The sequence below is a fragment of the Centruroides vittatus genome, unplaced genomic scaffold (assembly GCF_030686945.1).
Source record: "Centruroides vittatus isolate TY-2023 unplaced genomic scaffold, ASM3068694v2 contig_134, whole genome shotgun sequence".
In the NCBI taxonomy this organism is placed as follows: domain Eukaryota; kingdom Metazoa; phylum Arthropoda; class Arachnida; order Scorpiones; family Buthidae; genus Centruroides; species Centruroides vittatus.
In genome coordinates, this window is record NW_027120852.1 from 497,988 (window position 1) to 525,901 (window position 27,914).

At 31.1% G+C, this 27,914-nt stretch overlaps 2 protein-coding genes across 3 annotated transcripts in view; both read right to left on the reverse strand.

Moving 5' to 3' along the window:
- LOC136990754 (HIG1 domain family member 1A, mitochondrial-like) overlaps positions 1–27,914 on the reverse strand; it is a 330,009-nt gene that overhangs the window by 292,254 nt on the left and 9,841 nt on the right. The window lies entirely within an intron of this gene.
- Positions 1–27,914, reverse strand: part of LOC136990723 (CAAX prenyl protease 1 homolog) — a 46,394-nt gene that overhangs the window by 6,071 nt on the left and 12,409 nt on the right. Inside the window, exons 3-9 of one of the 2 annotated variants that reach the window (XM_067289147.1) lie at positions 25,067–25,153; positions 17,233–17,349; positions 12,691–12,843; positions 10,248–10,389; positions 1,972–2,099; positions 1,792–1,893; positions 1,192–1,335 (exon numbers count right to left, since the gene is read on the reverse strand). In XM_067289147.1, the coding sequence (XP_067145248.1) occupies positions 1,192–1,335; positions 1,792–1,893; positions 1,972–2,099; positions 10,248–10,389; positions 12,691–12,843; positions 17,233–17,349; positions 25,067–25,153 (873 nt within the window). Of the gene's footprint in view, positions 1–1,191; positions 1,336–1,791; positions 2,100–10,247; positions 10,390–12,690; positions 12,844–17,232; positions 17,350–25,066; positions 25,154–27,914 lie in introns of both variants that reach the window. The other variant, XM_067289146.1, reaches the window with a different exon arrangement.

Consider the following 27,914-nt stretch of genomic DNA (forward strand, 5'->3'; position numbering starts at 1 on the left):
TTAATCAGCAAATCGTCTACATTCTTAAAAAAAATCAGGAAATACTGGTTTTATTTCAAATGAACTGTATGACAATTTTATTTTTGTGGCCCCACAAACAACTGCTATCTTATCAAATTTTTAAATGTTATCAATTATTTAATTTCTTTGACAAATAAATTTTAAAGGTCACAAAAATGAACACACAGTTTATCAAATTTATCATTTCATATTGAACATAATTATTATTTATAACATAATTCATATTTATCGTTTCAGGTTCATATTCAAGCCATACAAAGACTATCAGAAATGAACACATTAAATGTAGAAATATATTAAAAATTTTATATATTTCATAGTAAATGTATGATCATGAGATTATTGATGAGATGAAATTAATTTGTTACCAAATGTTTTCTAAATAATCATGCATTAGAGATTGCTAATACATCATAATTAGTGACCTCTATTGCCATGTATCTTATTTCCATATCACTATAAACAACTAATTTCATTGCATCATTTTAATGATTTTATTAGACCAATATTTAAGAGGTAATGCAAATATTTAAGAGGTTAACTTAGCTCATGCTCATTAGTCTATTACAGTAATGTCACAAGTACTTAAATGAAAATCTAGACAAAGTTGTTATGGAATACTCTTTCAAGAAATGTTGCACTTCCAATGTTTTAAATGAAACTGAAGATAATTGCAAATGGGAAAATGTAAGAATTAAATTAGTGTTGATTTGGAAGAGTCTAACACAGAAAAGAAATAAGTTTCTGGTTTTGATACTACAGAAGACAATGATAACTTACTTTACTGTTCAATAAATACTAAACAATTTATGTCAACAGAATCAGTCCTTCTGACATAAATTTGTATCAAGCTGTCTATTTTTCAAAAAAAGAAAAATTCTGTGAGCGAGCATATAGAAATTAAGGTGTGTCTTAGATTTGAGTAAATACAGTATATACAAAAGAAATAATAACTATTTTATACAAAAAAAAAAAATTCTTTCTGCTAAATTTCATATTCAGCACATACTCCAGATATATAATGTATGCTACATAAAAGAATGATAATTAAAATTAATACATTTTAATTATAATTTTATAATTTTAATTTTATCATACAATTACATATTTTTATTTTAAAATTTAATAACTATTCTATAGAAGTCAATAATTTATATTAATAGAACAAACCTCATCATAAGGAGCTAAAATGTACAATATTATTATAAGCAAACCAATCATGATGGGCTGTTCGGTGTGAAAGCCAAATGCTGCATATAGAACCTTTTTCTTAAATAATAGTGCAAAAACACTAAAGCATATCAGCAAATTAACCTGAAAATAGAAATTTTACATTAAAGAAAAATAATTTTCAAAAATATTTAAAACAAATTATTAAAATTATTCCATATAAATATTGTAATATCCTAACAAAATCAATTACAAGTTTATTGTTACACATAAAACCTGTCAAATTATATACAATTTGACAGGTCTTACGTACAACAATAACTGTGATTGTGCAATTAATCTTTAAACTTTGATCACAGGTAAAACACTTTCTGATTTTTGCATAGCTCCACTTATGCTCTGCTCAATAATCAGAAAATTACTTTCTCTTTGTATAATATTTTACAAAAAATTAAGAATATTCAATATCATATTCAAGAAATGAAAAAGCCAAAGATTATCAAAACAAAAAAATTTATAAATTTTAATTTTTCTCTATATTTTCAATATTACAATAAATATTATCTTTAAAAGGATATTTAATATATTTCAAATACATACTTGTGCAATTACTATATTTTTTAAATTATGGTTTAATTTCCAATGTCCCAATTCATGTCCCAATACAGCAAGAATTTCATCATTATTACAACCACCTTTATTCTGCAAGAAAAACAAGTTAAGATTTTTATTTACACAATTAAAAGCATTTAAAATTAAATTTGAGCAAACTATATTTACCTGATTATCAGAATGTTCCTTGTCCTCTTTAGACTCATAATCTTTAATAAGAGTATCAAACAAAACAATTCTTTTGTTTTTATAAAATCCATAGAAGAAAGCATTGCTATGAGCAGAGCGTTTGGAACCTAATTTTAAATGTATTTATTATTTTTTAATACAAAAATAACCTTAAAATCTAACAACTATATGTTAAAAAATAATTCAATCTGGCTACTTAAATAGTATAAATGCAGTACACTCTTGTTAATGTAAACAAATTTTACTCTTTTTTTTTTTACTAATTGTTCTGGCCAGAAACAAAAGAAGTTCACTAATCTTTTTTAAAAACATGATGAAATTATGAAATGAATGTGTACTATATATTTTGGCATAAATAGATCCTAAATATAGTATAAATTTTTAAAATATATTCATTCAAAAATATCACACAGACAACCTTTTCATTTTCCAGCACAATTATTTAATGTTTGGACAATGTTTACAAACTGTTTTACAGATCAATAAGCTTACATATACATTACGTATCTTTTGTTCTATTTCTGAAACATTAGAACATTCTGTGAGATCTGGAAATTCCCTTTGACGTAAAGTTTTACTAAATTATATCCGAATTAATAATTACCCCTTTATATTCAGATATAATCCAAATATAACACGACTTATAATAAAATTATTCCCTATATTAAATCGAAAATTTTCCTATTATAAACATCCTGCCTTAAAAACGGTCCTGGATATAAACATCCTGGCTAAAAACGGTCCTGGACGAGAAAATATGCGTCCCCGGCCGTATAACTGTCAACTATCCATTGTTCTTACGCTGAGTACAGATCATCTTGCAACTTAAGTTTATAGTTAGCGCCCAAATTCGCCGTATTGTTTCCAATCCCGGGAACACCTGTGGCCTAAGCACATGCACGTGACCAACTTTCCCAGCAAAAAGCTATATAAGAGGCTTCCTCCCCCCCTCTGGGGAGTCAATCATCGATTTAGATCAGGTCGCGATCTCGTCCATTTTGTCCTGTGTGCCTAAGGGAATATTTTACGTAGTGCCTCAAGAGTTACCGATCCTTGTGACCGACAGAATATTTGAATTACTGATTGTCCAAGAGGTATGGAACCCATTTATGTGAACTCTCTCTCCCCCTTCGCGTGATAGGGATAAATAGCTTTTTATATGTCACCCCTTTTATGTCAGATTTTTGTAACGTATATTTTGGTTTCCATTAAATCGTTGTTATCCTGTTAAATGGTGTCTTGTTTGCTCGAATATTCGCTTATCGCCTTACCACGACTCCACCTTCCCTCCTACACTCGACCGGATGAAAAAGTAGTCCCGTCCCTACGGGATCCCTACCGACAAATAAGCCATCTCTGACACGTGGGCAAGTCCCTCCGACTTGTTGCCGAAATTAGACAGAGGTCTGACCTCGTACTCCCTCCTCGGTACCCACAATTCAAAATACATTTACCATGATTTTTAAATTTTGGAATTTATAACTCTCTCTAAAACCAATAACTGGTGCAAAGTAAGGTTAAGCAACAAATAACAGACGTTTTCTTAACTCCTTCAGAGTTCTTCCTAGAACTCAAAAGAAGTTAAGAAGGCCTTGGCAGCAGAGTTTAATTGACAATCTTATTTAAGGGTAACACAGGAGTACATATGTGCATAAATCCCTTGTTCAAACTCTTCATCTTACAGTTTGATTATATATTTGAATATTATATTTTAGAATGAATTTAGAAGATCCAGCTAATTTCAAATTAAAAAACCCAAAGAAATTGGAAAGAGTTAAGAAAACATTTGTTATTTGTTGCTTAACCTTACTTTGCACTGGTTATGGTTTTAGAGTGTTATATTATTATTATTATTATTATTATACTGGTGTGGTATGCAGATATTTGAATTTATATAAAAAGTTTTGTTCTTTTTAATTTAACAACAAATCTATTTGCATCTAAAATAATTACTTGTTATATATGTTACCAGCAAAACCCGATTTTATGCCAAACTAGTTTGGCGTAAAATCGGGTTTTGCTGGTTTGGCGTAAGCATGTCAGGCCAAACTAGTTTAGAATTATTATTCAAGTATATTAATGGTTGAAATAAAATTAAAAGGCAATCAATTAGATGAACAATATTTATTCAAACATAATCTACTTAATAATTATGGTAATTTATTAGAATAGGTTAGGTTAGGTTAGAACACACATCCCCACTGTTCCCTGTTTACTGATTGTTGGACTCGGAGATGAGCCGCCAACCTTCGATACGTAGGGTAACATTAACCCCATTTTTTATAATTAAGTAGACTATGTTTGAATAAATATTGTGCATCTAATTGATTGCCTTTTAATTTTATTTTAACAATTAATATATTTAACCATTAATATACTTGAATAATAATTCTAAACTAGTTTGACCTGACATGCTTACGCCAAACCAGTCTGGCGTAGGCAAAACTAGTTTGGCGTAAAATCGGAACATTTTGCCGGTAACATATATAAACAAAAACGGAGAAGCAGATGATAAGTGCACTATTACATTTGTGCATTCCTTTGGGAGTTGTCATAATATGGCCTCCAAGTGGTTGATAACAAGTCACAATCTTTGCAGTTTAAACAGATCTTGCCCAATGTTGCTTTACAAATTTCAAGTATCTCTAAAGTTCTTGTCTTGTTTCTTTTAAAGTTCACTTTTATCAATTTTGCTTCATCAACCTAGCCTCTAACCCAATATATTGCTAGTGTGGAGAACTATTTTTTCTTTTTAATATCATATTTGTGCTCATTTATTCTACTAGAAATTGATTTACTTTTAAATAGATTGTTGCAGAGCAAAAGATAACTTATTTTTTCAAAAACAAAACATAATTTTATTAAAATTTTTAATACTACTGTTATTATATCTACAGAGTTTATTAACATAATAAATGCTAAATAGCTCAATCTATAATTATAAGATATATACATTCTTTAAACCAGTACTAAAATGCATTTTGGCCCTCTTCAGTTAGAATATTTGGTCTACAAGATTTTATACAAAACATTGTATAACAAGACTAATATAACAAGACATCCATCAGTTTAAATTACAAGTATACAATACTTTGTAACCAAAGTTGAGGATATCATATAAATAGACAATTTAAATTATGGAATCAATAAGCCCATGAATAAATATTCACTAACTATGTATAAAAATATCAATATTACATTATTATGTGATGTATCTATTACACTCACAAAGACATGAAATAATATGTATAAAAAAAAATGTAGAATCAAAATGTTAAACGTATGGTGGCTGTCAACAGCTGATTGACTATTTTATATGATATGTTTAACTTTGATTACATAGTATTGTATACTTGTAATTTAAACTGGGGGATGGTCTTGTTGTATATCAAGTCTCATACTTCCCAGCAAGGAGTACTCATACTTGTTTATGTAAAAATCTAAATTTGTCAATGACAATGCAAAGTTGTTTTGTTTTTGCCACTCTTTGATTACATGATTCTTTCAATTATAAGATTGCCACTTTTAGGGCCCTTATAAGAAGCATCTACATGCATTGTTCATCAGCAAGAGATAGGAAAATAGAACTTGATTACATCTCAAGTATAGCCAGACAACATGGATATCCTTGCACAACTAGTTAACTCTCCTATTTTATGTCAAGAATAACCCATAGAACACTTGCAATCAGACAACAGGTCACATATGGTCATTATGTATAATAAGGTCCTAGCTAACATCTATCAGGAAATTTCCCACTCCACAAATAACAAGATCACATACAGGAGATCTCCTATTATTTTTTCAAGTATCAGAAATGATAAAGACCCAATAGAAAGGAGCTGCTTGCTGGGAAGCTATACTATCCCTATACAAGATCATAGGGTGAAACATCCTATATTGGAGCCCATTACTCAATGCCTGAACATAAAGATTATGGAACATGTGTACAATTTGGGAACAATCAGTATACAAAGAAGGGACTCTCCACAACAGCACTGGCTAGTTTTGCCAATGATAACAATGTTCATGTTAAATTTTATAATGCCTGTATCTTACACCACTGTGATGACCCAGCCAGCATGAAGTATCTTGAACAAATCAAAATATTCAAGGCCTTAAAAACAGGTACGGCAATTTAATTATAAAAGAGATGGACTCTCAACTACGTGGAAGGTAGTTCTATGACCTCCAATAAGTCTTGTATTAAGGCATATATGTTTTATTTAGTATATTGTAAAATCTTTTAATTTTTAAATTGTTATATATTGTAATATGCAGATTGAAGCACAATGTTAATGCAGCATTGTACAGTACATATGCACATTTCACGACAATGCCATGTTTTAAATTTGTATGGTGTTCTATTTTTAAAATACACATTTATTTATATCTACATTTTTCTAACTTGAAAATGACCATTTAAAATGAAAGAAAACATATGTTTTCTTTAAATATATTCATTTTTTGCTGGTTTTTTGTATTTACATGCATATACAAGAATTACTAAAAGTAGAACAGTTATACCACTAACTTATGTTATTGTGAGGTTCCAGACAAGGTTTGAAATCAAATTAATTATACACTATTAAAAAAAAGAAAAGTTACTGTTAAATCAGAACAAAGGTTGCATAAGTTATGTAAGAGAGAGAAGAGAGAGAGAGAGAGAGAGAGAGGAAAAAAAACTGTAGTAGTCAAAGCAAATGCAACGTGGAGATAAACAACGTCATAGATCATAGTGGAATGTCGACTCGGAGATATGAAATTTTGACAGAATGCTCATATATAAGTGATCTAAGTTAGAAAATTGGGAAAACAGGAAAGGATGATGGTCAAAGAAAAGGCAATAATGGAGTAAGATACGAGCACAGGTTTCACAGTTTCAACATCTCCCAGTCAGAGTTGACAGATAGTATCAGGTAGACTCTGAAATGGACCTTTCTCATGACCCAAACAGGTCTTGGTTTTCACCTGGAGACAGAGGAGTGGCAAATCAGGAAGTGAAATGAGGGATGTAGGGCCAATCAAAAAGACAGACAGAGAGAAAAATAAACTATAAAAACCCCAAAATCCAAGGTCAAAGCACAGTTTTCATCAATTTTGTTCTGTGACGAATCTGTGCCATCCAGAACAATGAAATAGCTACTGTTTGGATAACACCACTCTATGAGCTACCAACTTGAGTCTCCCACACTTCTGGACAGACTCAGCAATGTTACTGCCCAAGACCATCATCAGTCATCTCCCTCCATTGCCAACTATCAACTGTCAGACTCTTTAAATGATCTGTCAACACATCCAGCCACACAACTGAGGAAATAATCTCTGTGGAAACATGAACGTTGTCCCCTTCAAACCCCGATTGGTGTCGTGACCTCAGAAACAAACTGTTTATTAGCATTATATAAGTTCAAAAAATTACATACCCAGAACCTTTTACAGTGTGACAAATATTAACAAACAAATGTTTTCGAACCCCTTCTGGGCTCTGCTTCAGGTCACAAATCGATTCTAGATGGATGCTCGATTGCCGTTAAATATCAGTTTGATTGGCATGTCATTTAAATATCAGCTTGATCGTAGTTCGAAAGGATTTACAAAAAACGTGTATAACAGGTGACTAGAGTGTGCTGTGAATTAACTCTTGCCAGGCCAATGACAAAACCATCTCCTCTTTAAAATTTATGCACGTGCTGGTGATGGACGATTTAAAGATGTGCGTAGCCTCCAACCATTTGAGGTGTTCAATGGGAGGTGCATTGTGAAGGAGATTTGCCTGGGTGAAGTCTGCTACTAAGTCTGGATTGGTTACATACGTAGTGAGGGCCATGGAGGTTCTCCCATGATGAATGTCCGCTTGATGTTCTTGTAATCTGACACCCGTGGATAGTTTAGTAGAGCCTATATATATCAGGCTCCTATCGCACCTACTATCCCTTAAAGGGACTATAGATTCTGGGACATCTGTTGGGGTTAGGAGGGTCCTTCCCATTATGTAGGATGTTGAAAATAGTAGGGCACCTCCTGAAAGCAAGACGTAGCTGGCGCTTCCTGGCAACCTTGGTGTATAGAGATCTTAAGTACGGGTTGTATGTGATGGAGATTCATTCTATGTCTTCCGGTTGGTTATCAGCATGCTGGTCCAATTCCCATGCGTTTTCTGAATATATACGTTGATGATGTATCAGCCTATGTATACCTTTGTGATACCCGTGCTCAGTAGCTAAGTGGACTATATACGCTAGTTCGGTATCACGAGTCTGGATGTTGGAAGAATGTGTAAAGGCTTTTCTGATTAAGGCTCTAAAGGCTGGAGTCTTGTATGTAACCAGATTGCAGGACCCAGCAGGAATGTACAACAATGTAGATCTGGGTTTATGATATACTGAAGTGTGGATGCCCAAGCTTTCCACTTTAAATTTTTATATTCAGAAAGTGCACTTCGGAAGGGTTAGATTGCTCTATTTCCAGTGTCACCCCGTAGAGGTTATTGTTAAAAGAATCGACCAAGGTTGTTACATCCAATGCGGTTTTCCAAAAAATGATGTAATCAATATACCTCCTATACAAGCAGAGCCCAGAAGGGGTTCAAAAACATTTGTTTGTCGATATTTGTGTTATCACACTGTAAAAGGTTCTGAGTATGTAATTTTTTGAAGTAATTCCAGTGTGGTGAGTAGTGAGTTATTTATTATGTAAGTTACTTTTGATTCACAATAAATGGTTTTGTAAGGACATGTGTCATCTCTACCTCTAACTCCACCACCCACATGCGAAAAGACCCTAGACCACTCCTGACATGGGACTAACTGATCCCCCCCTCGTAAGTCAGCAAACTCATATTATTGTTATTAATTATAAATTAATTTTGAATTTGATTCAATAGAGAAAATTCAGGAAAAAATTACATGAAGCAAAACCTGAATCCACATCATCTGCTTACCACACAGTTTAATTGTTGAATGTTACTTAGAACTCTATTTGTCCAATTGTTTAATTAAATTCAATATAGCCAAATTCCATAATTTAATTAATGAAAATTATCTTAATTCTAGTCTAAAAATAAATTTTTAGATTTGTTTTTGTTTTTACTATTTTTGTACTAAACATATTAACTAATGTAAATAAATTACAGTCAATTAAGCTATTGATGTTGTTTCAAAGGAAATTTTTTTTATCAAGTCAAATAACTAGAAAACTAAAATACAATAGAGCGTCGTTTATCCGAATCAATTGGGGACTTGGGTTGTTCGGATAACTTATATTTTGGATAACCGATTATGTATGAAAAAATATATTAACCTATCCCATGTTGAAATTTTTCTCCGTTGTGTGTCACTTCGCGTTAAATTTTTGTCAATTTTAAGCCTAACAAAAATTTTTATAATAATAATCGTGGCTATTATATCATTAAAAATCATTTCTTTATTTTGTACAAACAAAAAATAAATATATTGAAAAATATAAAAACAAAAAAATTGTACTTTAGAAGTTAATCTAGTATCAAAAACGTTCGATTCAGCACGACACAGTCCGACTGGAAAGCTTTCAGTTAACCGACGTTTTGGTTGATCGGCTTTCGGATAAACGACGCTCTACTGTATTTATTCTAATTTCTCTTATTCACATTTAAAGTAATTTTCTTATGAAAGTATAATAAAATAGAAGTATAACGAGAACATTTCAAATAAAATTTAATTTTATTTGAAGTGAAGTTGAAGTGATTATTGTGATGAAGTGATGTTAAAAATTCATAAATTGTACCCAATTTAACATTTTTCAAGAAACTGGTGAAAAAAAGGCATTATATTGTGGCATATGTATGAAAGAACCTACTAATAGAAAGAAAATAAAGTTGCCTTTCTTACGAAAAGTATTGTTGGTTTTTTATTACAGTAACCAATCTTACAGCAAAACAAAAATAATCAATGTACAAAAGGTTTAAAAAACAAGCTCACTTAAAAATTTTAAACTAGTTAGATTTTAATAATCCAATAATATACAATTTAATACTCTAAAATAAATACTAAATTTATTTTAAACAAAGAATGTTCTAACTATATAGTTTTATTCAAATATACTGATATTATATTCTGCAGAACAGTATTAATATATTTATAGTATTTAATCATAGAGATCAACATTTATCTTTTTTTTTTTTTTATTTCCAGTTAACATAGTTTGAGAATGAGAATTTATAATATACTTTTTATATAATTAATCAGCTAATTAAGAAATATTGAGTTTTTATTTACCTTCAATAACATATATCTTCTTTAATGGAAAATTAATACTAGCAGATAATTCTTCAATATCAGATTTTAATTTTCCTTCTGATAGTGGTTCATATTTATCAAACAAGGGTGCAATATAATCAAGATAAACAGTTACCAAAATCTAAAAAAAAGAGAAAGTAATATTCAAAAAATTACATACAAATTATTTTCATTATACATAAAACCTGCATAAACTGGAATTACACAGTACTGAAACCATTTTCTTCATTTTGGCAGAATTTGTTAAAATCTAAACTATGTCAGATAAATGTCACATAGTTACATTTGTTTTTATAGTAAAATCTGTTTTATGTATGTAAAAAAAACTTTGTTACTAGACTGAAAAAAATTTGATTGTAAAAAGTTTTCACTGTTTCCAAGAACTGAGTAGGGTATTCAAATATTTCTAGGATGTGATCCTTATGAGCTCATGTAACAGTGAACAAGCCAATTAGAGTAACAAAACTTGGTGTCTGGCCCTGATGTCCAAAACTCTAACTACATGGTGGTAGATGGTATTACAGAGACAAAGTTATTCTGTAAACTGGCTTCTCAAGGAATTTTAATGCTATAATTAATTATTTACTTCAATCTTTGTAATTAACAACATTTAATTGGCTTGCTTTTGAATACTCCGTCTACTTAGTATATAACTATTACATACAAGGCAAGCAGACAGCACTGTGTTACTATATTTTCATTTCATAAACAAATAACCTTAATTTTTTTATAAATCCAGCACAACTTTAATGAATTGACTGTTTTTGGTCTATTTTATAGGCTAGCATCAAGCCAAAGTTACAACCTAAAGTTTGTGCGCTCTATTTTAGAATGTACACAAAATATTACAAATTCAAGAATTTGGAATATTAGGAAATTTTAAATGCATGTTCTAGATAAAATTTATAAATAAGGATTGAAAAATTATAAATTTTAAATATATTTATATTTTACAGTGTTAACTACAATTTCAGATTTTGAATGATGTTAAGATTGATATAACAACATAACAATTATGGTCACTCTGCCTGTTCAAAACTTTGGCTTGTTCAAAACTTACTTTAACTCCCAGTTCAAGATGAATATAGTATTTTTGAGTTTTTTCGTTTTGATGTTATACCTGTGTTATCAATCTTTTATTTAGTGATCTGTTGGTGGACCCAATGTAAATTAGATTACAATTAAAAATCTCATCAGTGACTGGGACACTATACACTCCTGGTGCCTTCATTCTAACTATATTGATTTTACAACTGCATAATAGTTTATGTACTGTGGGATTGTGGTGCTCATATATTTAGCAATTTCCTTACATATTTCCTTTAAATCCTCCACAACACAGGTCCTCCAGGAAGCTCTGATTTTTCCCCCACTTCTCATATGTAACCACTTTTGATTTTCCAACAGAGTGGTAAAAAAGTTTTACTGTATTTTAAAACTGTTGTATTGAAACAAATAGAATCCTATACCTGAAGGATCAGTAAACAAAAACTAAATAAACAGCAGTAATCCACATTCCTGAAGTTTTTTCTGTTCTGAAAAATACTTTGTTCATCCTAATTCCAAACTGTATAATTTTAAATTTTTATATAATAATAATTTTTTCTTTAAACTTGTCATTTTAAAATGAACAGAAATTGTCAAAATCATTTTGATTTTACAATTTATTTTTGTATATTATAATAAAACAGTTATATATTAAAAGGACCGTGAATAATCAAACATCTTTACAACACCCGATACAAGTTAAGCTATCCACTAACCAAAGCCGAATATAATCGAGTGAGAAATGGCTATAATGTTAATAATTAATAGGTAATTTGGCATTAGAGGTAGACGTTAGGTGCCATCTCTTAATAAATTTAAGTGTATCAGGTGTAGTAAAGATGTTTGATTATTTATATACGCCTTGCCGGGGTTTGCGATGACCGGTTGAGTGCCTTGGGTTGCACGTTGTGGACGATGAATTCGTCCCCAGCTGGCGTTGTAATAACTGTCAATGGTTATAGCTTATATATGCTGGAAGAGGAGATCGGGCCGAAGGTCCAGGTAGCATAACTGGTAACGTGTCTGCACGGATAGCAGAAGTTGCAGGTTCGAGTCCCGCTTTGGGCCGATTCTTTTCTTCCAGTAATTCTAAATTATTATTTAAATTATTTAATTAATTGTAATTATTAAATTTATTAAGAGATGGTGCCTAACATCTACCTCTAATGCCAAATTGTCTATTAATTATTAACATTATAGCCATTTCTCACCCAATTATATTCAGCTTTGGTTGGTGGAAAGGACTGTGGATATAATGATTAGAATTTTATTACAATACATATTTAAATAAGAGTGTATTGATAGCAAAAAGAGTACATATATAAATAAATTTTAAAAATGTAACAAGCAAAAAGTTATATTTCAATAAACTTACCAAAGTAACTGCCACAGAGAATAACCACAAATACAAGAAAAAATAATCTCCTCCCATTTTAACAATTTGTACAACACATGCAGATACTGGCAATGCAATCATCATGATCACTAAAAACTTCTTCAATTTATCAGTAATGAAGAATGTTGGTGTCTATTAACATATAAAAAATAATACAAAAATTGTATTTGAATCTTTTATAAATAGAAAAAAAAATGTTACAATTTTCAATCTCTTTACTTTCCAAACTTTATTTAGATATACAACAAAAGCTCTATATTCATGCATTCTTTATCTGTAAATTACACACATTTGCAAACATTTATCATAGTCACAAAGCTAAAATTAGTTTATTTGTGGAAGGATTAACAAAAATAACATATCAATAGATACACAGTCAAAGAATTTTTAATACTTTTTATCTTAGAATACAATTTATATTGCCAATTTTAACACTGCATTAATAAATAAATATACTATCTTTAGTTTCTTGCATTATTACAGCATGAGCTCTTATTAGGATAGTAAATATCATGCTTTATATAAGTATGTATTGTGAATGTCAGTGACATGTTTTATAAGTAGACTTTTATTTTTTTTTATCTTTATAAATCAACAAACTTAAGTCAGCTAAACACTCTAGTAGCAAACTATTGAAAAGCCTAAAACAGTGATGCTCCTTTAAGACAAAATTAAAGTACTAGCTAATTTTGAAGAGAGAAAAATTAGCATCTACAATTGATTACACTTTCATTGTAAATAAATCTATCATAAGATACATTAAAGAAGAAAAAGTTAAAAATGTTAGCAAAAGTTCTTTATATAAAAATATATATTTTTTTAATTTTCTAATCTTATATTACTTAAATTTCCTAGCTTAATTTTTTCAATGAACTTTTTCCTTTCTGTATTTGCAATTTCCATTTTTCCACAATTTTGCAGAACATAATCCCAAGAACGTAAAGTTTCTATGGTATAGATCTTTTTATCATCAACACTAGAACCTATCTAAATTATTATACATCTAACATTTCAGAAAAACTTTAAAATAAATAAATTAAAAACTTTATCAAGAATACTTAGTAAAAATTATAACAATTTTTAAGTGAATAAAATGAAAAACTATTTTATTGAAACTTCAAAAATATAAATTGAAAATGTACTTAATTTTAGCAACTACAATAAAGAATAAAACTTTCTTCCAATATTGAGACTAGTGATCTTTCCCAATTATCCACAATAAACAGAGACTAAGATTAATAAATCAATTCACTTTATTTGCCTATTTAATAATGTATTTCAGATTGGTATTTTCCAATCCCTCTTCAGGCTACAAATTTTAAATGTAAAATACAATTTTAAGAAAATATGTTAAAAAAATCTCATTATTTAGGGTGATAAAATTTTGATAATGGATAATATTATCTATTGTCAAAATTCTATCAACCTAAATAATGGGATGGAAATTGATAACAGATGGTATGACATCATTAAGAACCATAAAAGGTGTCACAAATGTGAAGTCAGATAGTGAAACACAAAGCAGTGAGGTTTTTTGTATACTTGTAAATTTAAATGTTTTTTTAATATATAGTTTCTTAAAATTTGTAGCTTGAAGAGGGATTGAAAAATACCAATACAAAATGCATTATATAGGCCAGGGTTGTCCAACTGGCGGCCCGCGGGCCGTATACGGCCCACCAAATTATTTTTACGGCCCGCGAGTACATTTTACTATGAATAAATTTATGTTACTAAATTATTATTATTAATATTAAAATTATTTTACTATGTGAAAATTACGGCCACAATGTTCTCATTAATATATTACGAATATTTTAAAGTTTTCTTTTTAGTATAAATAAAATATTTTTTTAATTAACATAAACTGACTTTTCATTTATCAACCTTCTTGGCCCCTGAAATGTTTGGTGAAAAAAATATGGCCCGCGGGCTATGATAAGTTGGACAGCGCTGATATAGGCTAATAAGATGAATTGATTTATTGATCTTGGTCTCTGTTTATTGCAGATAATTAAGAAAAATGTGATAAAGATCACTAGCTCAATATTGGAAGAAACTTTATTCATTGTTATATCTGTTCCATTTTAATATTTTTATTAAACAGTTTATAATAAAGAGGTTTCAATTCTTTTGTAACAAAAACATGGAACTAACAATTGAATTTTTACCTTTAAGTGTTCAAGTTATAAATTTGAACATTTTCAAATTTATATCACATTTAAGTATAAAATATTTATTTTTATAAACAATAACAAACTGAAAAATTCAAATAATAATATAAGCAGCTTATAACTAGCAGTAAGGTCATTACTGCATATATACTGTACATACATACACATTTTTATTTAAATATTTATGAAATTATAATGCTTCCTGCATAAGATATAACCACAGCTGTAACAAATCTTACCTTACTTTTTTCTTGGTACATAATAAAAGGGGTCTAAGATATTCAGGAAATTCAAGATAGAAACAGTTATCAAGGTATTTTTCACTGTTTTCATATTTATAAATTTTCTTTTTATGTAGTTTATGTAACAAAGACAGAAGTTTTTGATTTGGGATATTTTCTTAGATAAAAAATTACTCGAATAAATTATTTAACATCAATAGGCATTTGAATCATCCTCCATAAAATAAATATATATAATCTAAGTTTTGCAGTTTGATAAAAGATGGAAAATATTGAATTTTAGGAAAAGCAACAGTCATGACAAGTACTCTATTTTTCCATATCTGTACCACTTGTATGCTTAAGAACACTTTGTCATTTAAAATTTAAATAATATTCTTTAGAATATTCTTCTTAGTCAATCATTGAAAAAAGTGACAAAGCCAGAAATAATTTGGAAGTCTTTTTCAAATACGGTAAAACCCTGATTATCCGAGGTAACGTGGACCAATGCAACCTTGGATAAAATGGATGACCATGATAATTTTAGATTAAAAATTACAAATATAATAGACTAACAAATGAGCCCAGCATTGCTTGGGCAAGCGATTTGGATGATTTGGTAAATATTGTACGTTTGGAAATTAAGTTATTACTATCAACAGTAATCTTTGACAACCATAGTGATTGTTATATAACACATACCCTCTTATTGCTGAGAATCATTTTATGCTTCAAACGAACGTTTTCAACCTGATCAATTTTCTGGAACATTTACAATCATTCTATAATCGAACCAATATGCAATATCAAATTTAACACGGTTCAAACATTTGGTTAAAAAATCAAAATATATAAAAATATTTATAACAATGTCTGAAATGTTATCAATTTAATACACCTAAGTACTCAATAAATACACAACTCAATAAAGACTAAATGTACTTAAAAACAAAAATTTGCATCTAAAATAGTACAGTAAAAGCCATTATTCAGGTTAAGCATTAAGCCTCTCCCTCCCCCACAGGGGAATTTCCAAAAATCCCTTCTTAGTGTGCACTTTTATGACGTACACTGTGTACCAAGTTTCACCTCTTTAGGTTCAGCAGTTTGCTCTGGGCAATGATGAATCAGTAAGTCAGTCAGGACAAGTAATTTTATATATTTAGATTTGTGGTAATAATTTAAAGCCTCTTTTTATAGTGAATTTAATCATATAGCCTATAGCAACATTTTTTACATCATTTATTATATAGCTAATACATACAATAAGAATAAAAATGTGCAGTATTGTAGTTACATTTTAATACAAATTATTTGCCTCACTGAAGTTAAAATGATAAAAGGTTCCACCACCTTGTCATTATATGCATCAGAAAATGCTCAAAAAGCTCAAATGCAGAAAATGTCAAAGCTTTACTACACCAAACATGCATGTTACTCACTGCCCTACAATGTAACCATATAAAAGTCTTGGAATCCTTGAAAAGTTGAGCATAACAGTAATTGCATAAATCAAAAAGATGAAATACAGGTATCAGAAGTGTGGCAAGAACTTTAAGATAATTCCTTGCAAGCTCTGTCTGTGCATGTCTGGCACATGCCTGTATTTTTAAAAGAACAAAATTCTATGGAAGCTCTACTGATACATTCCAAGAATAAAACAATTTAGCCTGAATCATAACTCAGGAAGAATCCAAAAGTTTTTGGAATAGAGTTTGTGATCTTCACTCGACTTATTTTAGATATTTTGGTGTTTTACTGTGTACTCTAACATTCAGTTTGAGATAAATAGTGTTGTGGTGCTATGTCTCAATGATAAGATTTTATTTATTCTGTATCCTACACTTCATCTTTCTATTGCAACTGAACAGGTTTTAAAATAGCATGAAATTCTCAATGATATTGTTTGTAATACTGCCCCAATCTCCAACCCTTCTAACAGTCCGCTCCATCTATTTTATTAAATAATTTTAAATGATGTGAAAAGCTGTATAGTTTCAAAAAATTTGATTTTACATAAATAAATATCTAATTCAAGCAATTATATTGCTTATATCAAACATCTTTAAAAATTTTTTACTACTTTAATTTAAAATATTTAAATAATTCAAAAAAGAACCAACCAGTTTATTGAATCCATGTCGTTCTTCAATGACGAAATTGCCATAAGCCGAGAAAGGAAGATCTATTATAAAATTCAAACAACTTGCCAAAAACACAAAGACTAGAGTTTGAGTTATCTGCCAGGAAAAGAAAAATTATTAATTTACAATAAATTAATAAATTATACAATGTTTAATAAACATTTTAGTTACATTTAAAAGAAATAACTGTTTTTCTGTTATCAGTTTAAAATAATGTACAAATTAGTTTTTATTTTCAATCTTAAAAATTTAAATTAACAGTTTTATTATTATAAATTATTAACAGCTTATTAATACTATTTTGATTCTCAATTATACAGATCTTGATGAAACAGATATCAGAAAAAAACAGTTCAAAATTGCTTACTTTATCCATCAGACTGTAAATGTTACAATGCAGAATGTCAGCAACTTTTGTTTATATCCTTGCTTAAAACTGTGTTGTTTATTTTTCCTTATTTTTATCAAAGTATAGACTCCCTGTCTCTCTCAGCATTAGTATCTCATATAAAATTTGTTTGTAGTTACTGTGATAGTTTGGGTTTAATGAACAATAAACATTATTAGACTGCCACTTCCTTCTATCCATCTACTACATATTGAGGGTCAACAGTATTTACAAATAATATATTTTTATTTTAAGCACTTCTGTTTTTAATTTAAATTTAAAATAACTGAAATTTTAAAAATTAAGTAATTTAAAAAGCAAAATCTGTCATCCATCAGTTTCCACTTTCCTATCCCTTTTGCATGCAGAAAAATAGAAATTTCACCAATTAAGAAATTCATTTATCTATAAAACAGACTAAGACAAAAAACAAACCAATAAGATTTCTGTTTATTTTTATATTTAACTATTAGAGATGATGAAGAATTACTGATTTACTGAAAATACGAGGGCTGTTCGAAAAGTTCGCGGCCTTGCCTATATGCGGCACTGCAATCAATTTAATTTTTGGCGGGAACTATTCAGACATCTTTGCAAAAGATACAATACCAATTTCCGCTTGATTTGTCGTAAAGTTTTGCCACGACCGCTTAGCAGATAGTTAGTGTGTAAGTGCTTTGTCAAAAATGGAGAAGACAGAGACTCGTGCGGTCATAAAATACCTGACGAAAAAAGGGTTGACCCCATTTCAAATCAAAGCTGACATGGATGAAGTTTTGGGAGAGTCTGCTCCTTTGTACACCATTGTGGAAAAATGGACAGCCCTTTTTAAATCTGGCAGAGAGAGTGTGGAAGATGACCCTCACAGCGGACGGCCGTCAACTGCTGTAACTGAAGAAAATATCGACAAAGTTCACGATTTTGTGTTAGCAGATTGCTGTTTGAAAACGCGTGAGATAGCTGAGACAACAGGCATCTCTGTCGACCGAGTGCATGACGTCTTAACCGAAAATTTGAGTATGACGAAGGTCTCAGCAAGGTTGTTGCCGCATCTGCTGACCGCCGAGCAAAATTGTGTTCACACTTTCATGTCAAAGGAGTGTTTGGACTTCTACCAGAAAAATCCACAGAATTTCTTTCATTGGTTTGTGACTAGTCATGAAATGTGGATCCATTACTACACTCCTAAAACAAAATAACAGTCGAAGCAGTGGAAACACCACAGTCCGCCACCACCAAAGAAGGCAAAGACAGTTCCATCAGCAGGGAAAGTGATAGCTTCAGTTTTTTGGGATGCTAAAGCCATCATCTTTATTGACTACCTAGAAGGAGGAAAGACCATCAATGCTGTCTATTACTGTAAACTTTTGGAAAAACTGAAGAAAGAAATCGAAAAAAAGAGGCAACACTTGAAGAAGAAAAAAGGTTCCGTTCCACCACAATAATGCACCTGCATATTCCACCAGAATCTTCGAACAAAAGATAAACAAACTTCGCTTCCAATTAGTTCCACATCCACCATACTCACCTGATTTGGCTCCCAGTGACTTCCACCTTTTACCAAACCTAAAAAAATTTTTGGCTGGAAAGAGATTCCACTCAAATGACAAAAATCATCTCTGAAGTGAATGAGTATTTTGCACACCTTGACAAATCGACCTATTGTGATGGCATAAAAAAGCTAGAACATCGCTGGAATAAGTGCATTGCTAATAAAAGAAACTATATTGAAAAATAAAAAAGTTTTAACATTATTTTGTTTGTTGTTTTATTCGAGGCCGCGAACTTTCCGAACAGCCCTCGTAGACTATTCAAATTTCAATTCTTTTGAAGGATTAACATAAATCTATTTATACAAATTGTAAGTTCAACCAGAAAATGATCATTTATATTTATTACACATATATTTAAACTGCAATATGAAAAAATTGTAAACCTATAAATTTCCATTGTCATCTGTCTGCTCTGTCCTTTCTTCCTTAATCTTGAGAATGGAGTTAGCTAGATGAAACTGAGACCAGGTAGGGAAAGATTAGGGGCAGGAGACCCCAATTAACTGTATAGTAACTTCCAATGCAAACCAGAAGTCATGTTATTTCAATTCAAACATTTTCCCCCAAAGGAATTAGATAGATGACCAGAATGACACTATCGCTAACAGGAAAAGTATGATGTACAGGGGCAAGACACTATAAATTTGAGATGGATATATGATTTAAATTAAATAAATTTTAAAAATATGATTAAAATTGCAACACAGCATTGTCCAATTATACTAATTATTTATATCTTTTATGGTTTGGTTTCACAATAAAGTTCATATGATGTTATACCACATTGAGATGGTTAACAAAAATTGTGGCATTTTATATAATTATAAAAGGAAAATTTATACCGGTAGCTATAAGATCATTAATTGTAAAGTTAATTAAATATATTATCTTCGGGAGACTAGAATGAAACCTGTTTAGAACAAGAATTTTATTCAATGTTCATAAGTGTTAATATGTATGTTACTCACAATGTATGAAAAGCAGGCATTGTATAGAATAGGGGTGGCCAACTTTTGTGCACATAAGATCTACTTTTTATCGTAAAAATGTGTCGCGATCGACTTGTTGTCATAGGCATAGTCTAAGTGGGGAGGGGGGAAGTGTGAAATACATACTATGTTTATACACAGTTTCAGTAAGAAGTGAACTCACTGCTTATGAGTCGAGTCATAACTGCATGCATACAGTTGCGTTCGGTTACAAATATAATACATTAAGTCAAGACATCGCTAGCGATCGACCAGTCGATCCCGATCGACTTGTTGGCCACCCCTGGTATAGAATGCCTGGCATTTTTGGGAAAAGCATGAAATATCCAAATTATTTTATTATAATATATACTTTCCATATGCGCTGTTTGTAATACCTAGGCATTATACACCGAGTGGCCAAAAAATTAGACACACCCCGTATTTAAATGTAAATCAGTCCAACAGTGACAGAGTGACGTAACAATGCAGAGTTGCTTATATAAGGTATGCTCAACTTCGGACAATGTAGTTATCACAAAAGTTAATGTCAAAATGGGTAAGATGAAAGATTTAAGTGACTTTGAATGAGGAATGATTGTCGGTGCAAGAAGAGCTGGTGCCAGCATCCCTGAAACGACAACTCTTTTAGGATTTTCTCACCCAACAGTATCTTGGGTGTTTAGAGAGTGGCAGTTGAGAAAAAAAACTTCAAGCGATAAGGACAATTCTGGTCGAAAAAGGCTGGTAAACAAGAGAGGTGAAAGGTAATTAGCACGCATAGTCTGCAGCAACAGAAGGGCAACAACACAACAAATTACAACAAAATTCAATGCAGGTGCATCACAAAGCATATTCCAATGCACAACAAGATGGACTTTGCAAAGAATGGGCTTTAGCAGCAGGAGACCATCAAGAGTGCTTTTGGTATCACAGAAAAATAGGAAAAGGCACCTGTTGTGGGCCAAGCAACAACAAAATTGGTCACTTGAGGACTGGAAAAAAGTAGCCTGGTCTGATGAATCTCATTTCCTGCTCCATCATGCAGGTGGCAGGATCAGAATATGGCACAAACAGCACAAATTCATGGATCCCTCCTGTCAAATGACAACCCTTCAGGCTGGTGGCGGTGGAATTATAGTGTGGGGAATGTTTTCCTGGAGTACACTGGGTCCCTTGATATTTGTGGACATGTCTCTGAACAGCACAGCTTACCTCAGCATTGTTGCCGATCGCATATACTTGTTTATGGCTGTAATATTCCCTGATGGAGATGGTCACTTTCAGCAGGATAATGCACCATGCCACCGTGCTTAATCGGTCTCAAATTGGTTTGAGGAACATCAATCAGAGTTTAACCTGCTCCCATGGCCAGTTCAGTCCCCTGACCTCAATCCTATGGAGCATTTGTGGGATGAAGTCAAAAGATCACTTCAAAGCTTGGAAATGCCACTGTCCAATCTGACCCAACTTAGAGCTGCCATTATGTCAGCATGGGCCAACATTCCTCAACAATGGTATCAGCAACTTGTTGAGTCCATGCCAAGAAGAATATCAGCTGTGATCAGAGCTAAAGGTAAACCAACTCGTTATTAGAGGGTGTGTCTAATTTTTTGGCCACTCAGTGTATAGAATGACAAATGCTATTTAGGCAAAGTATTAAAAGAAAGTCATGGAAAGGCTTTTATTGAAAAGACATATATGAAAAAAAGAAAGAAATACAAAATAAAATATAGGACTTTCCTATTGAGAAAAACAAGAGAAAATAAAATATAAACCTACTTGTTGCTTATTTAAATTATATCTGCTGGTATAGTTCGAAGGTTTTAGTGGCATTACTTAATACAGGTACTCCTCACTTTACGACTGAGTTCCGTTCCGACGACTACATCGTTAAGCGAATTGGTCGATAAGCGAGGAGCTTGCGCTGGTAATATAGGATCGTTGTAAAATTATACAAATTATGCAACAAACTTCAAATTTATCCATAGAAAGACTATTATAGTATGCTATTAACCTGTAGTACTATAAGACAATTATAGTACATGCAAGCCTATTATAGTAAGCTTAGTGCACATGTCACCATCACCACTGATCGACATTCAAGCTGAGAAAGGGGATTCCCCGAATTGCAGGTCGAAACTCGATTGGTTGTAAGTGTGAGTGGTCATTAAGCAGATAGGTCGTAAAGTGAGGAGTACTTGTAGTTTATAACCAGCTTTGGAAAATCAGAACTACTTGTTGCAACAAGGAAGGAAAGAATTTTATTTTAAATTGCACTTAATCGTCTTTCTCTCAAAAAAGTAAAACTTGAAAAGAGGGTTATAACAAAATTCACACCTAAATGCTAATTCCAGCAGTAAATGAACAAGAACCTTTAATGTTCAAACATTTTCGGCTTCTTTTAGAGGCCCTCCTCAGGAATGTACAAAAAAACAGTTCTAACGTTTGAAAATTCTTTAACTGTCGAATACAGACATGTTCCAATTTTTTAAAATATTTAACGATGTACTGTGTGATATTTACTTTTGTTTTCCATTAACATCCACATCAAAAAAAAAAAAAAAATTGGAACACAGCTATATTCGACAGTTAAAGAATTTTCAAACGTTAGAACTGTTTTTTTTTGTACATTCCTGAGGAGGGCCTCTAAAAGAAGCCGAAAATGTTTGAACATTAAAGGTTCTTGTTCATTTACTGCTGGAATTAGCATTTAGGTGTGAATTTTGTTAGTATAGTTCCAGTTTATATGTGCTAGTTTTTTTTGTCTGAGGAGGATTATAAAAAGACCTTCATTGAAAATACATAAATGGAAAAAGAAAATATCAAATAAAATACAGACCTTTCTTACTGAAAAAAATTAACCTACTTGTTGCACAAGGAAGGTTTGAATGGCATTTCGAATTGCACTTCATTGGTTTTATCACACAAAAGCATATCATCTTTTGGCACTTGATCTTATACAGACATTGAGAGACCCACTTTAGCTTTGCAACCAAAAAGAGTTCTACATGGTGTTATTTTGATCCCAGAATGATAAACCCTATTCTTCATAAGTTGAATGAAATGTAGTCCCTCACTCCAGCAGTCAGTTTTATCATCCTGTATCCAAGTAAATAGCATATTATCAATATCTTGCTTAGCTGTTTCAACACTACCTTGGCTTTGTGAGTGGCAAGGCTTGACGTGGATGATCTTCAGTGTCATCCAATACTCCTTCAAGCTGCTCAGCACATTATTCACAAATTCCCTACTGTTGTCAGACTGTAGAACAAATGGTGCCACAAGCATTGAGAATATGTCCACTAGATTGTAGGATACTTCTCTTTGAAGTCAGAGCCTCATGAACTTAGTGAGATGACCTTGGTAAACCATTATAAATTTGTATTCCCTGTCAGGTTGGGATTGAAAATCAATGAGATCAACCTGATAATGGAAATTAAATTCAAAAAATCCCATAGGCTTCACAACAACATCTTTTTTTAATATCTTTTTGTTTTTTCTGCTCAGCACATTATTCACAAATTCCCTACTGTTGTCAGACTGTAGAACAAATGGTGCCACAAGCATTGAGAATATGTCCACTAGATTGTAGGATACTTCTCTTTGAAGTCAGAGCCTCATGAACTTAGTGAGATGACCTTGGTAAACCATTATAAATTTGTATTCCCTGTCAGGTTGGGATTGAAAATCAATGAGACCAACCTGATAATGGAAATTAAATTCAAAAAATCCCATAGGCTTCACAACAACATCTTTTTTTAATACCTTTTTGTTTTTTCTGGCACGGCTCACTAAGGTGAATGTACAGTTCAATATCATGACGAGTAACATTCTTGTATTGAGTGAAAGTTCTTTCAACACTCTGTCACTGGCCAATGGAAAAATGAGTGTCATGAAGTATGTTAAATAACTCAGAGTCCATGATGCAGAAGTGGATAGCACTAATGCCTTCTTTAACAAGATAAATCAGTTTACTTTTGTTTTCCATTAACATCCACATCATTGCAATTCAGTAGCCAATAATCCCATGGTTCCTTCTTAGTAGTCATCTTGACCTTTTTCACACCATTCACTAACTTTTGGTAAGTTGTTTCGGTTAGGAAAATACTATTTTCTTGAAGCATTGGCTCGCACCTTAGATGGTTTGTCATAGAATCGTCACTGTATGTCAACACGCCATGATTCCTTCTCAGATGCTTCACCTTGCTCTTTCACTTTCATATAGCACAGTATGGGCTAAAGTCCTTGCTGAACAAATTCAAAGTAAATAAATAAATTTAATCACTTTCACACAAAGACTGAAGTGTAATGGAAAATTCCCCATCTGAGGCAAGTCTTGAAAGTCACGTGCCTTGTCATGTTAGTTTCTTACATCTTTTCAATAAAAGCCTTTTCATGACTCTCTTAATACTTTGTTAAATAGCATTTGCCATTCTATACAATACCTAGGGAAAGTATATATATTATAATAAAATAATTTGAATATTTCATACTTTGCCCAAAAGCACCAGTCATTCTATACAATGCCTGCTTTTCATACATTGCCAATAACATATAAATGATTAATGCATTTCTCTTTGTAATTCTATTTGTATATTTCAAGGATACTTGGTCTGGATTGGGTTACAAAGAGGTTTAATAATGTCCCATAAACAATTAAACATTTTTCATATAATCAAACATGTTAAAATGATGTACAGTAGTTACTTTGACAAACTTGATTATAACAAAAAGTTTGAGATACAGTTCATTAAAGTTCATTATTATATATACATATTTTTATAATAATAATAATGTAAAATAATTAACACTATTTTCTTTAAAGTATTTGCAAAAAACAAAAAATTCTTTTAGATTACAATAACTGTAAAAACTGAATTTGTAATTTTGAATCAAATTACCTCATACTCAGATCCATATCCAAAATGAGCAATTGTTTTTCCACTCAAATACCATATGTGATAATTGACCTCAAAGATGAGTACAGCCTGTAATGTATAAATGTATACATTAATTAATCTAGACAACAAAGAAAAACATTTAAAGATACATAAATTCCAAACAAAAGTAAAATTAAAGCTAATTTCAATAAATTACAGTAGAGCGTCATTTATCCGAATCAACTGAGGAGGAGTTGTTTGGATAACTTATTTTTTGGTTTTACGAACAAATTATGTACGAAAAAATATATTAACCTATCCCATGTTGAAATTTTTCTCCGTCGCAAGTCACTATGCGTAGAATTTTCATCAATGTTAAGCTTAACATAAATTTTTTAAAATAACAATTGTGGCTACTGTATCGTTAAAAATTATTTCTCTATTTTCTACAAAATAAATATATTGAAAAATAAAAAAATTATATTTTGGAAGTTAATCTAGTATCAAAAACGTTCGATTCGGCACGACACAGTCCAACTGGAACGCTTTCGATTGATTGGCTTTCGGATAAATGATGCTCTACTGTATTTTGCTTTATTTCATATAGGCATCTTCATATTAGTAACATTCAAATAGAACATTTACATGATAAAATGCTTATCATTTAGATTTTCTTACTAAAATATTAATGTAACCATTATAAAATTCATAACATAACCTAATATGGTAACACTATATTAATCTCATTTACTCATTTATTGACATGAAATACTGAAGATGTAAAATTAGTCACTGTGGTAACAGAATAAACAAGAGGGGACATGAGCTATGATGATAGTGGTTAATATGAAAGAGTGAAGAAATACCCTCATTTTTTCACATCAATTATTACCATCATAGCCTGCTTGTTTATTCTATCAAAATCTATCACTCTGTCCTTCCTTCTGACACTGGCCTAAGGATGGCCCATTTTATTTGAACATTCCAAAATGGAATGTTCAAATAAAAGCATTATGCTATTTAAACTTATAATACACAGACAATCATACATACACAGGTGGGACTGAACTACATCACAAAAAAACAACAAACAATTTAAATAAACTACAATAAAAATAACTCTCCTAATAAAATTAACCTTAAAAAACAAAAGTTCACATTATTATTGAGTTTAAGTTTAAGAGGAGTTATTGAGCAGATTGCCAAGCCACCGAGAGGTTTTTATTCTCCCTATTATTAATGCAATCTCCCTTGAGCTTTGCTTTTAGAATACACAGTACTTCATTCAATCTTTAGCAAATTGTGTAAAAAAACCTGAAACAGACCCCCAAAAAGGAGTTGAAAACATTTATTATATTAAACCATTGCTAGAAAAAGTACAAAAGGCATCATGTCATTTAGTGTAAGCATTTCCAGCTATGGAAGATGTGGTTTTTTCAAAGAACACATTAAATATATTACCAAAAACAAAATAAAATTTAAAATAAAAATGTTATGTTTTTATGTAAAATATTATTTTGTAATAAAAATATGTCAAAGTTCAATTCCTGCCTTTTCACAGTATACCACAATCTGAGCAGGTAATTAATTTAATCTGTTCCGTATCATTTTGATAAGGTTCTAGTTTCTAGTAGTTGTGACATACCATCATATGACCAAAAAAGTCAAAAGGATTATGGTCTAAAGCAGCGTTTCTCAACCTGGGGTCACAAAACAATAATGAAATCATTTTATGAAAAAAAAATTCATTTATTATAATCTTTTAAACGTTTTACTTACAATAAGTACACATGCAAAGAAAAGAAATTAATATGATGGTTGCATTTGTTTTTCATTTAAAATTCTCTCCATATGTAGATCTACGTTAGAGAAACACAAAAGCAAATTGTTTCGAGTGATAAAAGACGATTCCTGTATTTAGTTTTTAGCTCAACCATATATGAAAAACCCTTTTCACAGAGATAAGACGTGGCGAAAGGGATTAATTTTTTCAATGCTTCTGTGACTAAATTTCCATATTCATGTCGACGAGTGAGCCAAAACGTATTTAAATCTTCAGATGTAAATTTCAGTTGTAGCATTTTGTCGGCAGACATTTCGATGAGCTGGTCGTGAATCTCAACTGGTAACTTAGCAGTGGCAACAACATTTTCAGTAAACGGATTCAGTACCCATCTCTTCAAGAAATCATTTTTATCTTATCTTCCGAGAAATACTCCATCAACTGAGTTTTTAGCTCACACAAATGCATCTCCATGCAATCCAAACAGTGGTGAATAATACTGTCTCGTTCATTCAAATTTTTCTCAATATAATCCAAAGTGAGTGGGAACATATCCAAATTTTTGCTTTGAAGGTGAATAATCCAGATATCAAGCTTCTTAATGAATGCATGAACTTTGTCATTAATAAAATGTTTTTATCATGTCCTTGTAAATTCACATTCAAGTCATTTAAATGCGAAAATACATCAGCTAAGTAAGCCAACAACAACATACACACCGAACATCTTTACAAGAAGACATTGATAAAGAAGTAAAACAACTATTTAAGAAGTACTTATTAAATGACTATCCAAAAAGTAAAATCTGCAAGTGGTACATTCTTTTATAAATTATAGATACAATGTAAAAAATCAAGTAAATAGTATTGTTTATGTAAAAATTCCTTATATATACAATCTTTATGAACGATATAAACCTATGTTTAAGAAATTTTCTATATGTGCAGTGGCCAAACAGGAAAATAAATTGTCTAATGTGATTAACATAATCAACACCAAAAAACAAAACAGGATTAAAGATCAACTCGATGTCGCAGGAGTAGTGTACAAACTGTCATGTACTTGTTTACAAGCAAAATCATACAT